The following is a 20,218-nucleotide window of genomic DNA, read 5'->3' as shown; positions in this document are numbered from 1 at the left end:
TTATCCTGGGCAAATCCTGGGCAGTTAACATGTATTATCCTGGGCTTTTTTGTTCTTTATTCCCACTGTGCTTCTTGAGCTGTTGTTCTGTGTTGTTTGTAGTTTCAGTTTTTGGTTTTTTTTTTTAACGTGGCTATTATGAAATCTGTGTGCAAATGCTGCTATGCACCTTTGTCTTAGTGACATCCAGGTCAGATTTCTTCATTTAATTACAAAAAGAATGTACAAATGCGTTCCTCTGGCATCTCCCAGACTCTTATGTGGTCCAGCATCCATGTGCTGCTATAAATGAAGATTTTCTTCAGAGTTTAGCCATTCTGTTGATGATGCATTAGATGAAGTTGAACTTGTTCTTTCATGGTTTGATGGGGTGAAAATGGGTTGATTTTTATCTGCCGGTATCCCTACAAAACCTGAAGTGTGCAGCTCCTACCATAAATAACCACAAGTTTATACAAGAAGCAGGTACATTCAATACAAAACATTGATTTTTTTTCCCTGAAAAACGACCCTTCAGAAGACACAGAATCCAATTCTCACTCTCACCAGAGTGAAATTCTGTTGAAGCCCAAGAACCTGCAGCTGTTAAATTCTGTGCTGGCAGAGTTTTTGTCAGGGGCAGTGTTTTACTGACAGCAGCAAAGGCAGGCACTGCCTGCCTCTCACCCAGCTTTAACAATCACCTGCACAGGACACAGCTCCTGCTGCCTCTGCAGCACCTGGCACATTTATGGGTTCTTGTTGGAAGTCACTCAGGGAAAGCAGGTGACACAGTTAACAAGAAGGGTCCCAAAACACAGCCTGAAGTTGCTAGAAAGAAGAAAGTCTTCTGTGCTGTACAGGACAATGGGAGAAAAATGAGTAATGAAGTGTGCAAAGAGCAGCTCTGAATTATGGCCTGGGTCTGTAGTGACTCTGGTCTGGCTGCAACGGAGGTAAAAGTTCTGCAGGGTGGATGTTGATAGCATCACGATTTTCCATTTATTCCTTAGGCCCTTGCTTTTCAGGTGATCTCAACCCCAAATTCATTATGTAATACAGAGTTTGATTGTTCGTGCAATCTGAGAAAATTGCCAGATTTTAAAGGCCACTTTTTCAAATAAATTCAAATGCTGAAAAGTAGCACAATACATGAGACTGATCCTCTAGAAGGCTTTCTCAACTGGAAAAGGAAGGAAAACCAAATACTTAAAATATTTGATTTTGCACTGAAGGAAGGAAAACCAAATATTTAAAATATTTGATTTTGCACTGACATCCTTGTGACACAAATGAGAAGTACTGAAGTGTTTAGATAAAATGCTACATATGATTGCAGAGATTTTAAAAAAGCACACAGATGCATTGTTTATAGATCTTAATGGTTATATCTAATGAAATTGGAATTTCATGGTGAATGATTACTGTGATGTAAGGCTGGGAGCATACACTTGTGTGCTTTGTCATCCTTTAAGGAAAAATGAGGCAGATTTTTCTCTAATTGCATCTAAAAGCTTTGAGAAAATGATCTATTTTAGAGACTGCAAGAGGAAGAAACTTGTTATGAACAAATTAATTTCATATTTGTTATTGATTATCCTTTAAGAGACTCCATGTACAGATGGAGAATAGTCAAAATTTATTCATGAGGTTCCTGCTGCTGCTCAGTGCTGACTCTTAGCAGGAATTGCTTTGAATGGGAAATAGAAGCCTGGTAGAAATAATACTGTAAAAGGAAGAATATTGCTTTGTAAGATTTAGCTTCAAGTTGTCAAGTTCTATAAATCAGGAATATCCCATATTAAATAGTTTCTAAACTCTCTCTCTCCTGGGTGTTCTAGTAGACACTTTCTGTGAGAAATTGAAATGTGGACTTTTGATTAGGCCTTGTTGAGTATTTCCTGTGCAGGAAGCTGATCCCATTTTGTGCTTGTGCTGTGGAGACAGGAACTGGATGTGCCACTGAGCCAGGAATTCTGACACGTGTTAGACTGTGACCCTGCAAACAGAGCTTGGAGCAGAGAAGCACAGGAGAGATCCCTGCACTGTTTCTGTCAATCTACTTGTGACAAGGTTTAGATGTGGATAATACGAATTTCCTTGACTCTTGAACAATGTTTCTTTAAAGCAGGTTTACTTTGCAGAGATGTTTGTTAATGATGGAACTGTACATGGCTCCCCATAGCTGGCTTTAAAGAGCAAGATCTGAGCAGAATGGAACTTCTTGGGGAACACTGAGATCATGTTTAGTGAGGAGGTTATTTAATATCAATGTAGATACCTGATACTGAAGGTCGTTCCATGTGAAGAGTATTCCTAATTCTGTTTGATCACAAGGTGTCTGTAAAATTAATATTCTGTTCCACTTCTTGTTCCTCAGCTCCACTTTCCCAGTTAAACTCAAAGTTGGTGTAACACTAATTTGCCTGTAGAAATATTGATAAAGCCTCTCTGTCTGGCAGTCAGATCCTTCCCTCCATGTAGTCATGAAGTTTTCTTTCCCAGATGTTTCCAGATTTAGAATTTAAATTTTTAGCTGACCACATAGAAAAATTTTCCTGTCTGCTGATAAGTATCTTTCATTTCTGCTCAAATCAAGAAAGTTTTTTCGTTCTGTTAGTCATGCATGTGCATGATTAGGAATAAATTTTAACATAAGGGTGGGTTTTGCCTGACAAATCTTCTTTCAGGGACTACAAATCCTGAAAACATGAAGGTGGATAGCTCTTTATGACATATCAAAATAACCAAATTTAGGGTCTAAAAAACGTCCTTTATTTTCATGGCAAATGTATTTGGAACTGGAAAATGTGAATAAAACATCTCAGTCCAAGCTAGTGCTTTCTTGCCTTACAGAATGCAGTGGTAAGTAATTTGTTGTGGTTGGATGAGGAAATGGAAAGGTGATAATGCTTCTTTGGTGACAGTACTCTTATCAAACAGATCAGCTGTGTTGATCTGTTTCAAGCAAGCATGAACATCATTTGTGGTAAGTGAAAATTTGTCATTCCATGTCCGTGTTGTATTTCTGCCTGGCACAAATGTGGAAATACAGATCAGTCTCTGGTTGGATCTTGTCATCCAAAAATTCAGTAGATAGTTTACTGATGTCATCAGCTAAGTATTAACCTGGCAAAACTGTGTCCTGTATGCTTTATATTTCAGTGGGTATTTCTATTTATACCATTATCTTAATTTTTTTTTTGCAGGTTGGGAGATCTACAGAAAGTCCCATAGACTTTGTAGTAACAGACACTATTTCAGGAAATCAAAATACTGATGAAACCCAGATTACCCAGAGCACCATCTCCCGATTTGCCTGCAGGATTGTTTGTGACAGGATCCCACCATACACAGCAAGGATCTTTGCAGCTGGCTTTGACTCATCTAAAAATATATTTCTTGGTGTAAGTACTGCTAATAATGATATATTCTGTTACTTTCAAGCCCCCAAATCTCCTTGTACTGGTTGATAACTTGTACTGCCATTAGACTTTTATTACTCCAGTGCACCAGCTGCAGTGTTAAATAGAAACTGCAGTTTTATGTGCCTGAGTTATCACCAGCAGAGACTCGTGGTCATAATTGTCTTTAACAATGAAGCTGCACTTCAAGAACTGTTAGATGATTTTCTTTAGGTTCGGTTTGATGTATTTCTGATAGTGACTGTGACTGTCACATGTAGGAAAAAGCAGCCAAATGGAAAAACCCTGATGGCCACATGGATGGATTGACAACCAACGGGGTGCTGGTGATGCACCCCAAGGGAGGCTTCACGGAGGAGTCCAAGCCCGGGGTGTGGCGGGAGATCTCGGTCTGTGGGAACGTCTACACGCTCCGGGAGACCAGGTCTGCCCAGCACAGGGGCAAACTGGTGAGTGCCAAGTTGTTAGTTTTATTATTTGTTTTAATTGAGGTTGGGATTGAAGGTACTCGAGATGAAAATTTGTGTTCGGACTCAGGCGTTTATTATTTTTTATCAATGCTACAGTCTTACAGCATTTTCACTAATAAGGCACAGAAATGGTTAACTATCTTTTGTTAAAAGGTCTTTTAAGGCTAAACTGTCTAATTTAAGAAATGACACCTAAATTATTTTCACTTTTAACCCAATAACTAATCTCTCAAAGTCCGTACTGTGGACTTTTCTGTCCAACTATAAAATATTACCCAAACCCATAGAGAAGGAAGAAGGTGGTAAAGAAGAACAACCTGCTTCTGCCCTAAAACTTCTATCTTGCTTCATATATATTACTATATTCTAAAACCCCAAACTCTTTAAGTTTTCCACCCTGTGATATTACACACTTCTAACCAACTACACACCAGTAATCTTAGTGCTATCAATCAATTTTGGAAGCCTGCTCCACGGCTCCAGGTCAAATGTAGTGTTCTCCAGGAAGTCAGAGTCTGTTTGTACAGAAAGTCTAAAAAATTTTCAACATACAGAACTCCAACAGGATGTGACTGAGGTTAATCAAGGGGTACTGTAGATGTGAGAGTCTGGTCAGAGAGAGAGAAAGCGAGATAAGCTTTGCCATGAATCAGTCTGGGAAGTTTCAGGGAGCTGGAGACAAAGGATGATAATAAAATGGAAAAAATCCACAGGTTGTTTACAAATGGGTGTCTTCTTAATTAGCCAGTGGTGATGGTGTTTTGATTAAAGGACCAATCAGGTTCACCTGTAGTGAACTAGAGTATAAAAAGGAATGGGTTACTAAAAAAATTATTAGCCTTCTGGAAATGCATGGAGTGTGTCACCCTTTATCCATGTCTCTTCTGACTCAACGGTGACAGGGTACTTGTTTTCTTGGCTTTGAATGCAGGCAGGTACATGGTGGTTGTCCCCGAGTAGTGGCACTGTAAATGTGTGTGTTACAGCATATTTTGCACTGCTGTTCTGTTCCTGAGTGTATGGGAGAACACTCAGAACTTTCTGCTAATGCCACTTTTCCAGCTGAAATAGCACAGAGAGTAAAGCTAAATAAACTCTGCTCTGGAATGTTCTCCTGGGACATGGGGATGTCTGGAAGTTGCTGCATGGGGAGCTCTCTTGTGCAGTACTGCCAGAAGAGTCCACTTTTGTGCAAAAGCAGTTTGAGTAAGGCAGCTTCTGTTTGATTTACCTGCCACTGGGAAGATAAGAGGAGCCCTGGAAGTAAATTTCTGTTTTCTCCTGTGAGTCAGGTTAGGCTTTGCTTTCCCAGAAGTGAGAGATTTCAGCTGCCAGGGACCTGTGGCACATAAAACCAGGAGAGAAGTTCAGTGAACTGACTTTGCCACTCTGCCATTGGCTTTGGAGAAAACTGACTGCAGAAAGAGTTAGGGGAATGGAGTTGGGCTGCTCTGCTTTCAGCAGCCTTCAGCACATAAATTGCTTTGTCACACGGATGGTGGCAGGCAGATGTTGCCTGGGGACCTGGACAGATGATGTGGCAATTGCAGCCTTTGTACGTGGTTAGCAAAACACCTTTTAGTGCTGCTAAAGAGAGGCACAGCAAAACAAATGAATCCCCCTCCCTGCATCCAAAACGAGTTGAATTCTCATTTAAATAAAATTGCATGGCACACTGGTATTGATGGGATCAGTATTCGTTGATTGGGTTCATAAAACCAAATGCAGGCTGTATAATGAATTGAACACGTTGCATGTGAGGGAGCTTTTTGTTTTGCTGTTTGTGAGGGAATTATCTGAAAAGAGCATCAGATCAAGGCTTCTCTCTACTTGAACCATTACATTTTTCTGCTGGAATTACTTGGCACTGGTGACCTCTTATCTGTAGTCTGTATTGTACCACTGAGGTGTTTTTTGCAAGGATGATCCACAGTTAATCTGTGAATTTAAACTGGATTAAAATGTAAATGCTAAATTAGTTGTCATTCATAGTATTCTTAGGCAGATGTGATGATTTCATGTGACCTACTTAATGTATTTGTTTGTATTTGGCTGTTTGTTCTGCATTAGTGGTACTTTCTGTGCATTAGTAGGTCTGTTTTTCTCTTTAATTTTATAAAGAGTCTTTTTAATATATATTCATCATTAATGAACTGATAGCAAAGGCATGGATGGCTTATATGTTTGTGACATTAAAATAAAGAATATTTCAGTCAAGTACAATGTGTGTTTGGCATAATCCCTTGAAAATGTTGTAAGTACCTGCTTTTAATCAGAGAGAAGCCTTTAGGCAGTGCACGCTGGGGCTGTGTTTGCTTGAAATACTTCATTAAATAAGAGGGCTAATGAGTGGGGTGGGTAATTGTTCATAAGCTGAGCCTGTGTGGCTTCAAATTTGTCACCTGAGAAATTCAGCTGGTAATTCTGTCTGCTGCAGTGCTAAGCCATGCAGGTGCCTGTGCTGCTGAGGCACGCTCTGGGAGCTCATGCTTCTGCAAAATGCTTGACCCGTGCCACAACCCCAGAACAAATGGTATCTGAGAGGCAGGACAGCTGGCCTGTCCTGGGCAGCAGTTTTTAGTCCAAAAACGATTGTTTTTTTTTAATATCTGAGCAGCTTCTGTCAGTGTTATGTGGGCAAAGAATTCCAGGAGAGAATTTGCTAATGCAGCCCTCAGGGAATGGCACGTCTTTTCTTCAGTCTATCAGGACTTAGTGAAATATGACAAAGGTACAGAGAATCAATATTGGAGGAAAAAAATGCATGCTCAGGGGCCAAAAGACTGTATAATAATTTATACTGCAAACGCAAATCCCCTGTACAAGCACAGAATAAGAGATCAGTGCTCATTATAGGTTAGGAGGTGAGGTGGATTCAGGACAACAATAAGACAAAATCAAGGAGGTGAGAAGGGTGCCGCAGTGCCTGTAAAAGCTCCCGGGCTAAACAGCCTCCCCTTGTGTCCTGCCACCAGGTAGAAAACGAGACCAACATCCTTCAGGATGGCTCCCTGATCGACCTGTGCGGGGCCACGCTGCTGTGGCGGACGGCGGACGGGCTGCTGCACACCCCGACGCAGAAACACATCGAGGCGCTGCGGCAGGAGATCAACGCCGCCCGGCCCCAGTGCCCCGTGGGCTTCAACACCTTGGCCTTCCCCAGCATGGAGCGCAAGGACGTGGTGAAGAAGAAGGACGTGGAGGACAAGCAGCCGTGGGTCTACCTCAGCTGCGGCCACGTGCACGGCTACCACAACTGGGGCCACCGCAGCGACGCGGAAAGCAACGAGCGCGAGTGCCCCATGTGCAGAACCGTTGGGCCCTACGTGCCTCTGTGGCTGGGCTGCGAGGCCGGCTTTTACGTGGACGCCGGGCCCCCCACGCACGCTTTCACCCCCTGTGGGCACGTGTGCTCCGAGAAAACTGCCAAATATTGGTCCCAGATCCCGCTGCCCCACGGGACGCACGCCTTCCACGCCGCCTGCCCCTTCTGCGCCACGCAGCTCTCCGGGGAGAACAACTGCGTCAAGCTCATCTTTCAGGGCCCCATCGACTGAGAGAGCGCACGGCAGTGACCACAATAAAAGTTTTTTTCTTGAACGGTTTACTGTGAAGATTTTTGCCACTAATTCGAGATTTTAGCTTTTTTTATAATGTTGTTCGTAGGGGTGGGTAGGGTGGGGATGGGGGAAGCGATGAGAGGATGGAGGGACGGTGGTGGAATTGGGATACATTGATACCTGGAACTTGACAGATATCAGTGGTGTTGCATGCTCAAAAGCAGCATATTCATGGAGTCTTCTTGGTCAAATTGTAGTATATTTGTAATCTTTTTATTAGTACCCTGGATCAGAAAAAGGTGTCTTAAATGATTTTTTTAAGCTAAGATTTTTTAATGGAAAGGTTTTTTCTTCTAAACTTTGACAAGCCTTTAAAACCTATTTTTCAAATCTAGAAGGAACATACAGAATGTAACCGTCTTTAATTTGCAATATAATTTAACTTGAATAGTTTCTCAAGGAGCAAATACAGAATGTGTGGACAACCCATAGGTGAATGTTCACTAGAGATAATTGGATATGTAAGATAAAAATTAGCTGCCTAAAGTGTAGAGGATAAAAGTATTAAAATATCTATTATGGTATAACACAGCTGGCCAAAAAGGCATCAAAGATTACTTGAAACTGAGGAAATCCTGTTTGCATTGATTTCCTTTCAGTGCAGTAGATATCCACTGGCTATTAGGTATGGGAGATGGCTGATTATTTTCTGTTGGTGTTTTGTTTTTTTTCCATTTAACCCGCATCTGGTGAAACCACTTTTTTCCATACTTAGCTCTGGGGTTTAAGCTGATGTTTTGTGTGTGTGTAGCCTGGCCTTTTTATTTCTGCTTTGCTTGCCCTCAGTGCTCCTTACCCAGGGCTTTTGGGTGAGTGGAGTTCACAGATTCCCAAAATGATTTAGGTTGGAAGGGACCTTAAATTTCATCAGTTCCACTCCCTGCCATAGCAGGGACACCTTCCACTGTCCCAAGCTGTTCCAGCCTGGCCTTGGGCACTTCCAGGGATCCAGGGGCAGCCACAGCTGCTCTGGGCACCCTGATGTAGCCAGAGGCATGTCCAGGCTTTCCTGCAGTGATGAAGGGATGGTTTAGGTACAGCTGGTACAGAATTTATTTACATAAACCTGAATTCAGGAAAGCACTTAGTCTGTCTTTAAATCCAAGCCCACGCCTGGGACTGTTTAGATTCTCAAGAGCTTCAGTGCATTGCAGTTATTTGGTATTATGTTTAGGGAAAAAAAGGCATTTTAAAATAAATTATTTTTTAAGCTCACTTTAAAGCATTTTCACTAGAAGGGAGAGCATAATTTCCAGTTCAGCTGAGCATTTTTGTTCACTTTTCAACTTGCTGCCATCTGTCACCTTTCTTTTTGCAGATTGAGTTGTGTTTGTATCTCTTTTTTCCCCCAAATGTTTGCAAATCAAACAACATTCAAATGTAATCAAATATATGCACCGGGGTGGTACATCTGAAGTGGATCACTTGAAATTCGTGACTTTTTAAGAGAGCTGATAAATGTTTACTATGGAAATAATTAAATCAGAATTTCATATGAGGTGTACCCTGCCCACTGTTAGGCTCATTTCGTGCAGAATGATAACTCTTTGATTTGTGGTTTGTTTTTTTTTTTTCTTTATGCTTTCTGTACTCTTGGTATCTGAGGTATCAATCTATCCAGGTTTAAAAAAAAAAAGATTGGGAGAAATCTATAACATCTCTAGATGAAATTGATCATTCAAGCTCAGTTCTGTTTAATCAACTATAGCTTTTTGCTATATTTGTGCCCTTTGTATAAATATATAATTTATATGATTTTAATATATTCTGTATATATATATACTTGAATTGGCCTGTTCATATTTTGGTTGTAAAATTGTTTTATAGTTAACCTTATAAACATTTTACATGTCCCTTGCCAATGGTGATGGGATGGACTTTGTCTGCTGCTGTTTTTAGCATAATTTTGCTGTATACGTGTTCAGCATTTTAATAATTTGAAAATAGCTTTACTTTGCTGTTTAAAAATAACTGCAGCATTTTTTTTTTTTCTAAAAGCCCCAGACTGTACAGTTTTTGTCCCACTCAGTGATTGGAAACAGGATTAACCTTTCTGCTTCTTCCTAGTGCCTTTTCAAAGAGATCCTCTTGTGATTCCATATTCCAAGTCCTCACTCCCAGCCTTGTGGCTCATCTCCACGGAGAGCAGCAGCCCCAGCCAGGTGGGGAAGAAACCCAGACACGGAGGTGCCTCTTCCTCAGCCCTAAGCCCCTGCAGCTTCCTCAGGTCCCACAGTCATTCCTGGTTAGCAGATACCTCATTTTTGGGAGAGGCAGCCTCCCTCCTCCCTCCCTGCTGGACTCACTCCTGCAGCTCCCCTGCTCGTGGGGTCGTCTCCTCTGGGCCCCCAGGGACTGGAAACACCCAGGCAGCACCTCCCTCCCGCAGCTGCTTTAGTCCTTCCCTTCACTTGCAGTTAAATTGCTGCTTCAGGGCTTCACATCCCTTCTGTTCCCTGTGGAAAGTGAATGTACAGTGTTGGAAGGATCCTCACTGGAAGCACAGCACACCATCAGCCTTGGTGTGTTTGGCTTGTGTGAAGCAGAGCACTGGATGATGGTTTGTATCCAAGGGAAGTGTCTGTTTGAAACTGTTTCAACAAGATTTTTGTTTTTTTCCTTTTGCTGTTGGCAGTTCTGTGTAACAGAAGGAATACTGCAGGAAGGAAAACTCAGAATGCCAGAATGGGCAAGGCTGGATGTGACCATGGGGGCTCTCCCTGCTCAAGAAGGGCCATCCTGGAGCCCAGGGCACAGGATTGTGTCCAGATGGCTCTGGAATATCTCCTGATCCACACCACACCCTCTCTGATCTCTGTTCAGGGCTTGCTCACTGCACAGGGAGGTTCTTCCTCACGGTCAGGTGGAACCTGTGGGCATCAGTTCCTGCTCGTTCCTCTTGTCCCACAGAGCAGAGCCTGCTCCATCCTCTTGGCACCCCTTGAGATATTCATACACATTGATGGGGTCCCCTCTGTTGTCTCTTCTCAGGGCTGAGCATTCCCAGCTCCTTCAGCCTTTCCTCCTGACAGAGGCTCCACTCCCTTCATCCCCGTGGGAGGATTTGCCCTCTGCTGTTCCTGCTCCAGCAGCTCCATGTCCCTTCTGTCCCGAGGAGCCCAGAACTGGGCACAGCACTCTGGGTGTGCCTCAGCAGGGCTGAGCAGAGGGCCAGGATTCTTTCCTGGGAAGCAATTTCCCAAGGTTTGTGTGGAATTCAGGGACTTTGCTGTAGATGTGATTTTCCTCAAACCCTGCTCTGGTGAAATGATGGAGCATTCAGCTCTTGGCCCTCACCTTCCCCCAGCTCCATAAACTCCTCCTCTGCTCTGGTACCTCGATAGGAAAAAGGAGTTTGTGGATAAATAAAACTAGAGTCAGTAAACTTGAGAACCATGCTCAGGTTTATTCATTATTTCAGTGTTTCTTTGCATCCCATTTCCAATGCTGGTAATGTGTTCCATAAGGATTTTTTTATCACCTGTTACTGTTGATTCTGTTTGGATGCCTCAGAAGCAGCTTTGACTGCATAACTTAGAACTAAAAGTATTCTTCTAGTCTGATTTTTTTTTTTTTTTTTGAGGTGAGATCTGTCAAATCCATGCATGTTGGAGCTGGAACATTTCCCTTTTTCCTGGCAGCTTTTTGGGAGAGCGCTGAAGTCTAAATGAGTGATGAACACTGTTCTTACTGGGAATTGTTGTCCAGTTGTACAGGAAAGTGCACACAAGACTGTGTTTTATTCATTATTTTTTTTCAAATGTGGTCATTTTGTGCATCAAGCTACAGTCATAGTACTGTACAGGCTGAGTAATTAAGGGAGAATCTTTTTTTTTTCCATTGTGAGGGTGGGAATGGGGATCAGAAGAGAAGAAAGCCATGGCTGAACTGGTTCCAGTAGGGACAGATCCACCTTGAAGCAAAGGAACTGCTTGGAAATGTGACTGGAGCTGTTCCTGCTTTCAGACCTCATCCATACCCTCCAAAGGATTCTCCTGAGTTTGGTAGGAAGTTCTGGGATGCTCTGGAAAGCCCATGACCTTCCCAGTGAGACACTCCTTGGTGTTTTAGTGGCAGTTCCTGGAATTGGAGGGTTTGGCTTCAGAGCCTGAGCGAGGAGACAGAGATGCTGAGTGTGTCATAGTGAGAAACTGCAATGGAACTGTGAACAGAACTTAATTATGGTTTCGTGCTTAATTATATTTTAGGGCTGTGGTCATTCTCTGGTCATTCTCCCTTTAGTGCTCTTGCTCACCGTTTTTTCATTCTTCTAGAAGTGGAAAGAAACTTCTCCAAGAGCATCATGTTTCTGTTCCTCCATCCCACAGTCTTGAAGCTTTCCTGTGGTTGGAGAACCATTGCTAGGGGAAGAGTGATAGGCATTTAAATCCACTTTTAGCCTGCTAGGAAAACTGACCTGACTTCCTCCTCATTTCCTCAGTTTTCCACCCTTCTGTGTGTCCTTGGCTCCTCCTTTTTTATTTATCCTCACTGTTGCAGGTACACAAATAAATCCAGCTTGGAAGGAAAACAAGGGAAACACAAGCCAGGGTTGCAGTGTCTTTTTGACAGATTTTTCTCATTATTCTGGGTTTTCTAAGCACTGGTCACAAGCCTGCACACTCGGTGTTGTGAGGTAAAAGGACAAAGGTAGAAGGTAAGGCTGGTTTTGGGGTGGGGGTGGAGAGGGGGTAGTGTCTAGGATGGAGTCACAGTGGCTCTGCAAACTGTGTCCCACTGAGTGCAGTGGGCACTGGATTTTGGAAGAGCAGTGGAGTGACCCTGGGCAGGCAGCAAAGACAGATCTTCACTGTCTGTGCTGTTCAGTTTTCATTTCAGAGCAAAAATAGGAGCTGCTTGGATACCCAAACAGCAGAAAAAAAACCCCAATGTCTGTCCACATTCCCTCGTTGGGGGCGTATTTATGTTTTCCTGTTCCTCCAAGTCACCTGGAGTCCCTGCTGCTGCTGTGCTGGGGTTGGGGATGGGAATGGCTCTGCCCTTGCATTAAATCCACGCTGGAGAGCCCCTGAAGGCAGCACAGCCCTAGGAAAGCCTCTCCCACAGCGAGCCCTGTGTGATGGAGGGGTGATGTTTACCTTCAAAACCGTGCGAGCAGCTGTTCAACTTCTGGCTATGTTTGTAAAATTGGTCTTTTTATACGCCGTGTGAAATGGACTGGAATAATTTCTTTTGCTGTTGTACCTGTGGAAGTACAAGCCATTTTACAGGAGAAAAAAAAAAAATGAAACAAATTAAAATATTATCTCAGTATTGTCATTGACTCCTTCAGTTTATTTTCCCTGCTGGTTGGTTGTCAGAGCTTGATTTGCAAAAAACCATATAAACAACTTCAAAAATAAATGGTTTCTTTTACTCTTTTATCCCCTTTCTACTCAGCAAACAAAACCTGAAGCCTTTGATTGAGGATTTTTAAGTATTGGAGGTAGTGGAGCGTATTCAGGTGTGAGTGCCCTGGAATTTCAGTTAATTCCCTTCCCTGATTTTTAAATTGAACTGTTTGTTTTCAGTGCCAGCTCCCTTCTTGCAGCGTTAAGGTAATTGCTAAATAAAAGCAATTTCCAGGAATAATATGCTTTGTGACTCCTAAAATTAATTTCCATAATGGGAATTCAGTGGTTTGTTTTCCATCTGTGTATTCTGTATCCCTTTTTTTGCAGGTGGCCCCCATGAGTACCAGGAGCTTCATTTTTAAAAAGGAGCTAAAAGGAATTGTCAGCTTTTTTTGGGACATGGAAAATTAATGTTGGTGTGAGCACAGGGAAGGGAAATAAGGATCTCTGCAGTGTTTTCTAGATGTGGTCACCTGCCAGCTGACTTTTGGGCTTCCATGGAAGTCAAGAGTGCAAAATCCTTTCCAGGGAAGTGCTGCTGGGTGAGTGGGAAGCTTTTGGGGTGTCTGGGTGTAACTGTGCCCACCTCCCAGCAGAGCAGGGAACCCTTTGTCCTGTGGGATTGCTCTGCCCAGCTCCACTCCAGGACACTGGAAATGCCCTCCTGATGGCAGGGATGTGTTCCTGCTGGGTTCCTGGGCAGGAATTGTGTGCAGGGGAGCAGAGAGAGGCTCTGCTGGTTCAGAATGGTTGGGGGGTTGGAGTGAGATGATCTTGGAAGTCCTTTCCAACCCAAACCATGCCAGGATTCCAAGGCAGCCTTGGAGCAGTTCTGGGACGTCCTGGGTGAGGGGGGAAGTTTCTGCTGCTCCTCAGAGGAGGGGAAGAGCCTCAAGGCAGGAGCAAAGGCTGAGAGGGAGCAACAGGCAGAGTTCAAAGCTGAGCTGCTGCTGCTGTAGCTCCAGCCTGGGGAGAGGGATTAGGGAATCACTCATCCCATTCCACCCCTGCCATGGCAGGGACACCTTCCACCATCCCAGCCAGCTCCAAGCCCTGTCCAGCCTGGCCTTGGACACTTCCAGGGATCCAGGGGCAGCCACAGCTTCTCTGGGCACCCTGTGCCAGGGCTTCACCAGCCTCACAGCCAGGAATTCCCAGTTCCCAATCTCCCACCCATCCCTGCCCTCTGGCAGTGGGAGCCATTCCCTGTGTCCTGTCCCTCCATCCCTTGTCCCCAGTCCCTCTCCAGCTCTCCTGGAGCCCTTCAGGCCCTGCCAGGGGCTCTGAGCTCTCCCTGGAGCTTCTCCTCTCCAGGTGAGCACTCCCAGCTCTCCCAGCCTGACCCCAGAGCAGCAGAAGGGTCCCAGCTCATATCCTAAAGCAGCACCTGAAAACCCCTCAGGGTCAGGACTGACCCTCTGTGAGCTGGTTATGCAGATTGTGTGGATTTTCCATCCATTCTGTCACAGGTTTGTTTTTCTAATTGAAACCTTCAGCTTTCAGCCTATTCTCCATTCAATTTATGCAAGACAACAGGACCACACATCATCCTAATGATCCCATTCCCTTGCTCCTTTTCTCCTCATCCCTCCAGCTCCCTGATTAAAGATGTTGTGGTCTCTTTTTTTCACTCCTCTCTGAAGAGAGCATCGATCCCTGTCTGTGTTACCTGGCTGTAAAATTTCACTACTTACCCACTGTGGTTTGTGCTGCTGGGAAATCATCTTTGTGAGATTCCCAGGGTGTCTGTGGCTCCTGCTTTTCTTTGCCTTTCAAAGCATGGCTGTATGGATGCATATTTTTAGGAGGAACTTAAGAAATCTCTTTCATGTAAAACTAAGGCAGACAGAAGTTTGACAGAGGAGTCTGAGCCTGATAGTTCTTTTCTTTCCCACTCACTGAAAACTCCTGGTTGAAGACAGGCTTGAGATGAGAAAAGATTTCGCAGCAGAAAGGAATTCTGTAGAACCCCAGTTACATCAAGGCTTAAAATCTTGGATGTGTTTGTAAATAATTAAACAATTATATATGCATATATATTCTTTGGGGAGCCTTTAAATGCTGTATTTTTAAAGGAGCCTGGCCTTTGAACTGAGCCCAAATCTGCTAATTTCTTCCTATCTGGGGTCACCACATTTTTACTATATCCAGGCCCTGCCCTTCTGAACTGGTGACACTCTCACACTGTTGGATTTCTCTGGAAAAAAACAAATATCTTGGGTTTGAAGCAGATGAATCCACAAAGGGAGAGCAAAGCATCTGCTGGATGCTGCAGGTTCACTTTGGAGCCCTGCCCTGAGCACAGGTTTCCTCTGGGACCCTGCAGAGCATCCAGCAGCACCCAACAGCAGCTCCCAGCCCTGGGGCTTGGCTAAACTCTTCTCTCAGGAGGGGTGGGATGAGGGCTGAGCTCTCACACCTTCACTCCTGAAGCTGACAGAGGCAGCTCGTGTCTCCCAGAAGCTGAGGTGTCAGTATGGGGTTTTCTCCCCTGTTTTTGCTGTGGTTTTGTTCCTTTTGACAGAGAATCACCCCAGGATTCTGCACAGGTTTGAGTTGTCTCCTGCTTCTCACTGCTGACTGTTGCTATTGTGTCTTATTAACCACCCTGGGTAGATGAGTGTGTTAATTAGTGCTGGGAGGTGAAGGAAAATGAGGGATCAGAAGTTCATAGAATGATCTGGGTTGGGATGGACTTTAAATCCCACCCAATTCCACCCCCTGCCATGGGCAGGGACACCTCCCACTATCCCAGGTTGCTCCAAGCCCATCCAGCCTGGCTTGGGACACTTCCAGGGATCCAGGGGCAGCCCCAGCCAACCTTTCCCCCACCAACACAGCCCAGCCACTGCCAACCTTTCCCTAAGCAGGATGAGATCCTTATGGTCCTTCCCACTCAGCTTTTTCTCTGCCCTTGAGACCATTTCTGTGCTTCTTCTGTGCCTTTTTCAGGTTCCCTCGCTGGATCTGAGCATGTGGCTCAGTGGGATGCTGTAGGGTCACATCCCAGCCTTGCAATCCTGTTCCCACCCATGAGGCCCCTGGGATGTGTTGGGAGCTGCTGCTTTTGCTGAGCTGAGCTGAACCTGGTGGGATTGAGGCTGCCCTGGCTGCAGATCCCCACCCCACGGGGCTGGAATCCTCCCCACCTGCCAAATTCCCCCTCCTGCCGTCAGCCCCATTTCCTCGTGGAATCACTAAGGCTGGGAAACACCTGTAGGATCAATGAGTGTAAGGATTTTGCAGCTCTGCTTTCCAGTGTCAGGGATTTTCGATTCAAAATCCTCCTGGGATTCCTCTCTGGAATTCCCTGCTGTTGGTAGAGCTGAGAATTTGCTGATGGAGAAGAACACTCGTGTTGGGTGGTTATTCCTGCACATCCTCCCAGTGGAGGCAGGTGGGTTTGCATTTCTTTGTCCTTTGAGCTGAATCCTGCACAAATACCTGTGCTTTTCCACCTGGGACTGGCACCCGGTGGGAAAAAAACCTGGGTGATTCCTTTTGCCTTATTCAACCCTGGATCCACACTAAACCACTTTTCTACTTTTCCAGAACTTGCCTGCTATCCACAATTAATTAGATGTCATTAACAGCATTGTGTTGGCTCTGGGAGGTTTCATGTAACATTTACACATTTGCTTTTCTCCTTTTTTTTTTCTTTCCCAGTGATAACACCGAACCGTTTTGCAGTATTTACAAGGTAAAGCCCCTCCTTGGAGAATCCACCAGCATCCATCAAAGCCCCGGAGGTTTTTATTCCCCGGTGATTAGCAGGGTGCGACTCATCCATCCTGTTTAATCGGATTATGCAAAGTGTTTTGCAGGGAGGATGAGGCAGACACCCGGCAGGACGCTGGATGAGCTCAGATTTGGGGATGGAGATGCCGCATGGGGCGGGAGGGAGGCACTGCTGCGTTCCCTGGGATGCCTGGGGATCTCCTTTAATTCCCTCAGCAAAGGGAGCAGAAGTCAGAGCAGGAACCAGAACAGGAATTAGAGGAGAAATCGGAGTGGGAATCAGCAGAGGAATCAGAGCAGGAATCAGAAGAGAAATCAGAGGAAGAATCAGGGCAGGAACCAGAGGAGGAATCAGAAGAGAAATCAGAGGAAGAATCAGGGCAGGAACCAGAGGAGGAATCAGAAGAGAAATCAGAGGAGAAATCGGAGCAGGAACCAGAGGAGGAATCAGAGCAGGAATCAGAAGAGAAATCAGAGCAGGAATCAGAGGAGGAACCAGAACAGAAATCAGAGCAGGAACCAGAGGAGGAATCAGAACAGAAATCAGAGCAGGAACCAAGGCAGGAATCAGAGCAGGAACCAGAGCAGACTTTCTTTTTCTCATCCTGCCTGGAGGAAGCTGCTGGGGAAAATGGGGGTTCTCCCTGTCCCTGTTTTCCTGGGATACTCATCCATTCCTGGCTCGTTTCACACACATCCCTGTCACCCCAAAGAATCTTTGTTCTGGGATTTTACCTGCAGGTTTCTGGCCAGCTCCTGGTTTTCTAGCAGATCCAAATCTGTCAGAACAAAGGGAACCTGGCACATGCCCCACCTTGGTCCCTGCTCTTAGCACAGGGCATTCAGAGCACCCTGAATTCCAGGCAGGATGTTGGATGTGGGGGCTGATTCCTGGAGCTCCCCACCAGCTATTATGGCATCATCCTGATTTTTTTTTCCCCTCTCCTGCCTGCTTGTTTTAAGAATTAACATCTAGAGCTGTGTGAATGTATCAGAATTGCAGCTATCTTTTATTTTCCATTTTTTAAAGCCCACTTGGTTGCAGGGGGAAACATAACCCCAAAGAGAACACACATCAAAAGAAAGCCAGATATAGAACATTAAAAAAAAAAAAATAAGACAATTTTGAATAATAGCAATGTATGAGTGAGATTTTTTTTAAAAATCTGCTGACTTTGAAGGCAGTCTCATGACTTATGAATATTTAGAGCTGACAGTCCTGGGTACAGGCTCTTCCTTTTATTTGGGAAAGTGGTGCTAAACTCCAGTGAGAGATGGGCTCAAAGCAGCTCAGGGTGTCAGAGCTGTGGGAATTCAGCCCCTTTGGATTTGGGGGGTTTAAAGGGAGGGTGATGTCTGCCCATTCCATGGAATCCTGGAATGTTTTGGGTTGGAAGGGACCTTAAAGATCATCCAGTTCCACTATCCCAGGTTGCTCCAAGCCCCATCCAACCTGGCCTTGGACACTTCCAAGGATGAGCCGTCCATAAGCTCTCTGGGTATCCTGTTTTGAGGTTTTGGGAAGCAGCTCACCCTGGGAAACCTCCTCTGAGCATTTTGGATTTTGGTCCTGAGCTTGGGAGCTGCTTTAGCCTCCTGCATCCTTAGGAGAGACCCACCTGGTCTTTCTGAAATGCTGTGAGATGTGAGCAGAGCACAATTTGGGGTTCATTTCCCCTTCAGAGCATGGGGGAATCAGAATCCCAGAATGGTTTGGGTTGGAAGGGACCTCAGAGCTCATCTCCTTCCAAACCCTCTGCAATTTTCCATCGTCCCAGGCTGCTCAAACCCCTCCTCCCAAAAAGAATCTGGAGGGTTTTTCCTGGTGACTTTGGCAGGGGAAAAAGTGGAGCTGAGCAAATAATGAGGCAAAGGTGCAGCTCGAGGCCTTGCTGTTGGTTTTGTGATAAAGGTCCTGGGGTGCTCTATTCCCAAGGAAATACTGCTGCAATAAAGTCATTATAGGTTTTTTTCCAGATGTATTTAGGGTTAGGAGGCTAAGAGGAAATTCCTAGCTGAATTCCTGTCTGTGGGATAATACTCTTTCCATTATCCTCCCTGCCAAGAATCACTTAATTATGAGTAATTAAAAAAAAAAAAAACAACCCAACCTATAGCAGGGCTTTGGTTTGGCTCAAAAATGCTGAGGGATTTGGGGACAGGAAAATGGAATAAGGGAATAAACAACAAAAAAATATGAACTGAGTGACCTTCTGTGCAGATGGGACTCAGCAAAGAGGGGAGTGCTGGGGGGAAAAGGGATGTGGGGGAGAGAGGGGATCTCCTTATCAGGGCAGGGATTTTGGCTGCAGGCAGAGTGGCCCCTGCCTGTTTTGTTTTTTTTTAGGATGCTGTTTGGTTCCCTAAAAAAACCACAGCTCCTTCTCACCAGAAGAGTTACTAATTCTGTCATTTCTCTCTTTATCCTCCCTGCCAGACAAAAAAAAAAAAAAAAAAAAAAAAAAAAAAAAAATTAAAAAAAGTTGTGTTTTCTGCAGGTATTTAGGATTTCTGTGATGGACCTGGGGCTGTTGGCTCGCTGGTGTGTGTAAAGATGCAGCTTTCCCAGGAAAGCCTGATGGGTTTGGACAGGGGCTGGCTCTCAGATGAGGTGAAAAATCTGAGCCCTGGAGCATTTGGGGTCAAAATCTGAGGGGATTCATTTGATTTTTCCCCTTCCCTGCCAGGGATTTGATTATGGGCCCTCCAAAATGCAACACTTAAAGCAGCAAAATGATTCCAAGATGAAATTTTATCCCCGAGGAATCAAATGTTTAGCTGAAGACTCATCTCATAGAAAACAGCAGAGGGAAGTTTTGAGATTTACACCCCTCAGGTGTGTTCCACCAAGGAAAGCTTGGGTAGTTTGAAAAGTGGGGTTGAAATTAGCCCTTTGCTAATTGTTTGCCCTGGAGATGGGCATCAAATGGGTTGGTTTTGTGTGTTCTTTTTTTGTTTGTTTGTTTGTTTCTTTGTTTTTGTGTTTTTGGTTTTTTGTTTGTTTTGTTTTTGTTTTTTTGTGTGGTTTTTTGTTTGTTTTTGTTTTGTTTTTGAAAGTGCTTCAAAACCACACAAAGATCTGGAGCTGTTTCACACCTGTGCTGGCTTTTGGGGATGGATTCTCTCATCCATAAATGAAACATAAAGCAAAGTGGGATCATCCTGTGCTCCATCCCTCAGAGCTCCAAGGGCACAGGGAGGGTTGGCACAGGGACATTTAACCCTGCCAGGGCTCTGGGTTTAAGCTCCTGGCAAGAATTTCTCCTGTTTTCTCTCAGGGTGGGTGCCCAGAGCTCTGGGCAGGGCTGCATTTGTACCTGGATGTGTTTCAGTGAAATATTGTGGATATTGTGCACATCAAACCCACTGAGGGCCAACTCCCAGGCTGAGGGACCTGGAAACATTCCTGGTTTTGTGGCAGAAGGGGAGGGAGCTGGAAGTGATGGAGGGAAAATCTGATGTTGAGGGAAAAGGGTGGGGGAGGATGGAAAAGGAGGGATGTTGAGGTTGTGATAACCACGGGGGCAATAAAACAAGTGTGGGGCTGGGAGGGAGCCTGGGGCTGGGATCTCCTTCCCCAGGTGCTGCTGCACCCACCTGGCTCGGTGTCAGAATCTGTGCTATTGATTCCA

At 44.7% G+C, this 20,218-nt stretch overlaps 1 protein-coding gene across 3 annotated transcripts in view; it reads left to right on the top strand.

Annotated features, from left to right (window-relative positions):
- The window catches only part of PELI2 (pellino E3 ubiquitin protein ligase family member 2), a 71,602-nt gene extending 58,828 nt beyond the window's left edge, over positions 1-12,774 (top strand). For all 3 annotated transcript variants that reach the window (XM_021534638.4, XM_085580983.1, XM_085580984.1), the window contains 3 exons: positions 3,189-3,386; positions 3,665-3,853; positions 6,850-12,774. In XM_021534638.4, coding sequence (XP_021390313.1) covers positions 3,189-3,386; positions 3,665-3,853; positions 6,850-7,431 — 969 coding nt within the window. In that variant the 3' untranslated portion in view covers positions 7,432-12,774. The remainder of the gene's footprint in view (positions 1-3,188; positions 3,387-3,664; positions 3,854-6,849) is intronic.
- Positions 12,775-20,218: the final 7,444 nt, after the last annotated feature.

Source organism: Lonchura striata, chromosome 5, assembly GCF_050655825.1.
Source record: "Lonchura striata isolate lonStrDom1 chromosome 5, ASM5065582v1, whole genome shotgun sequence".
Lineage (NCBI taxonomy): Eukaryota > Metazoa > Chordata > Aves > Passeriformes > Estrildidae > Lonchura > Lonchura striata.
The sequence above is the reverse complement of the archived record's forward strand: the minus strand, read 5'-3'. Positions and strand labels throughout refer to the sequence as shown.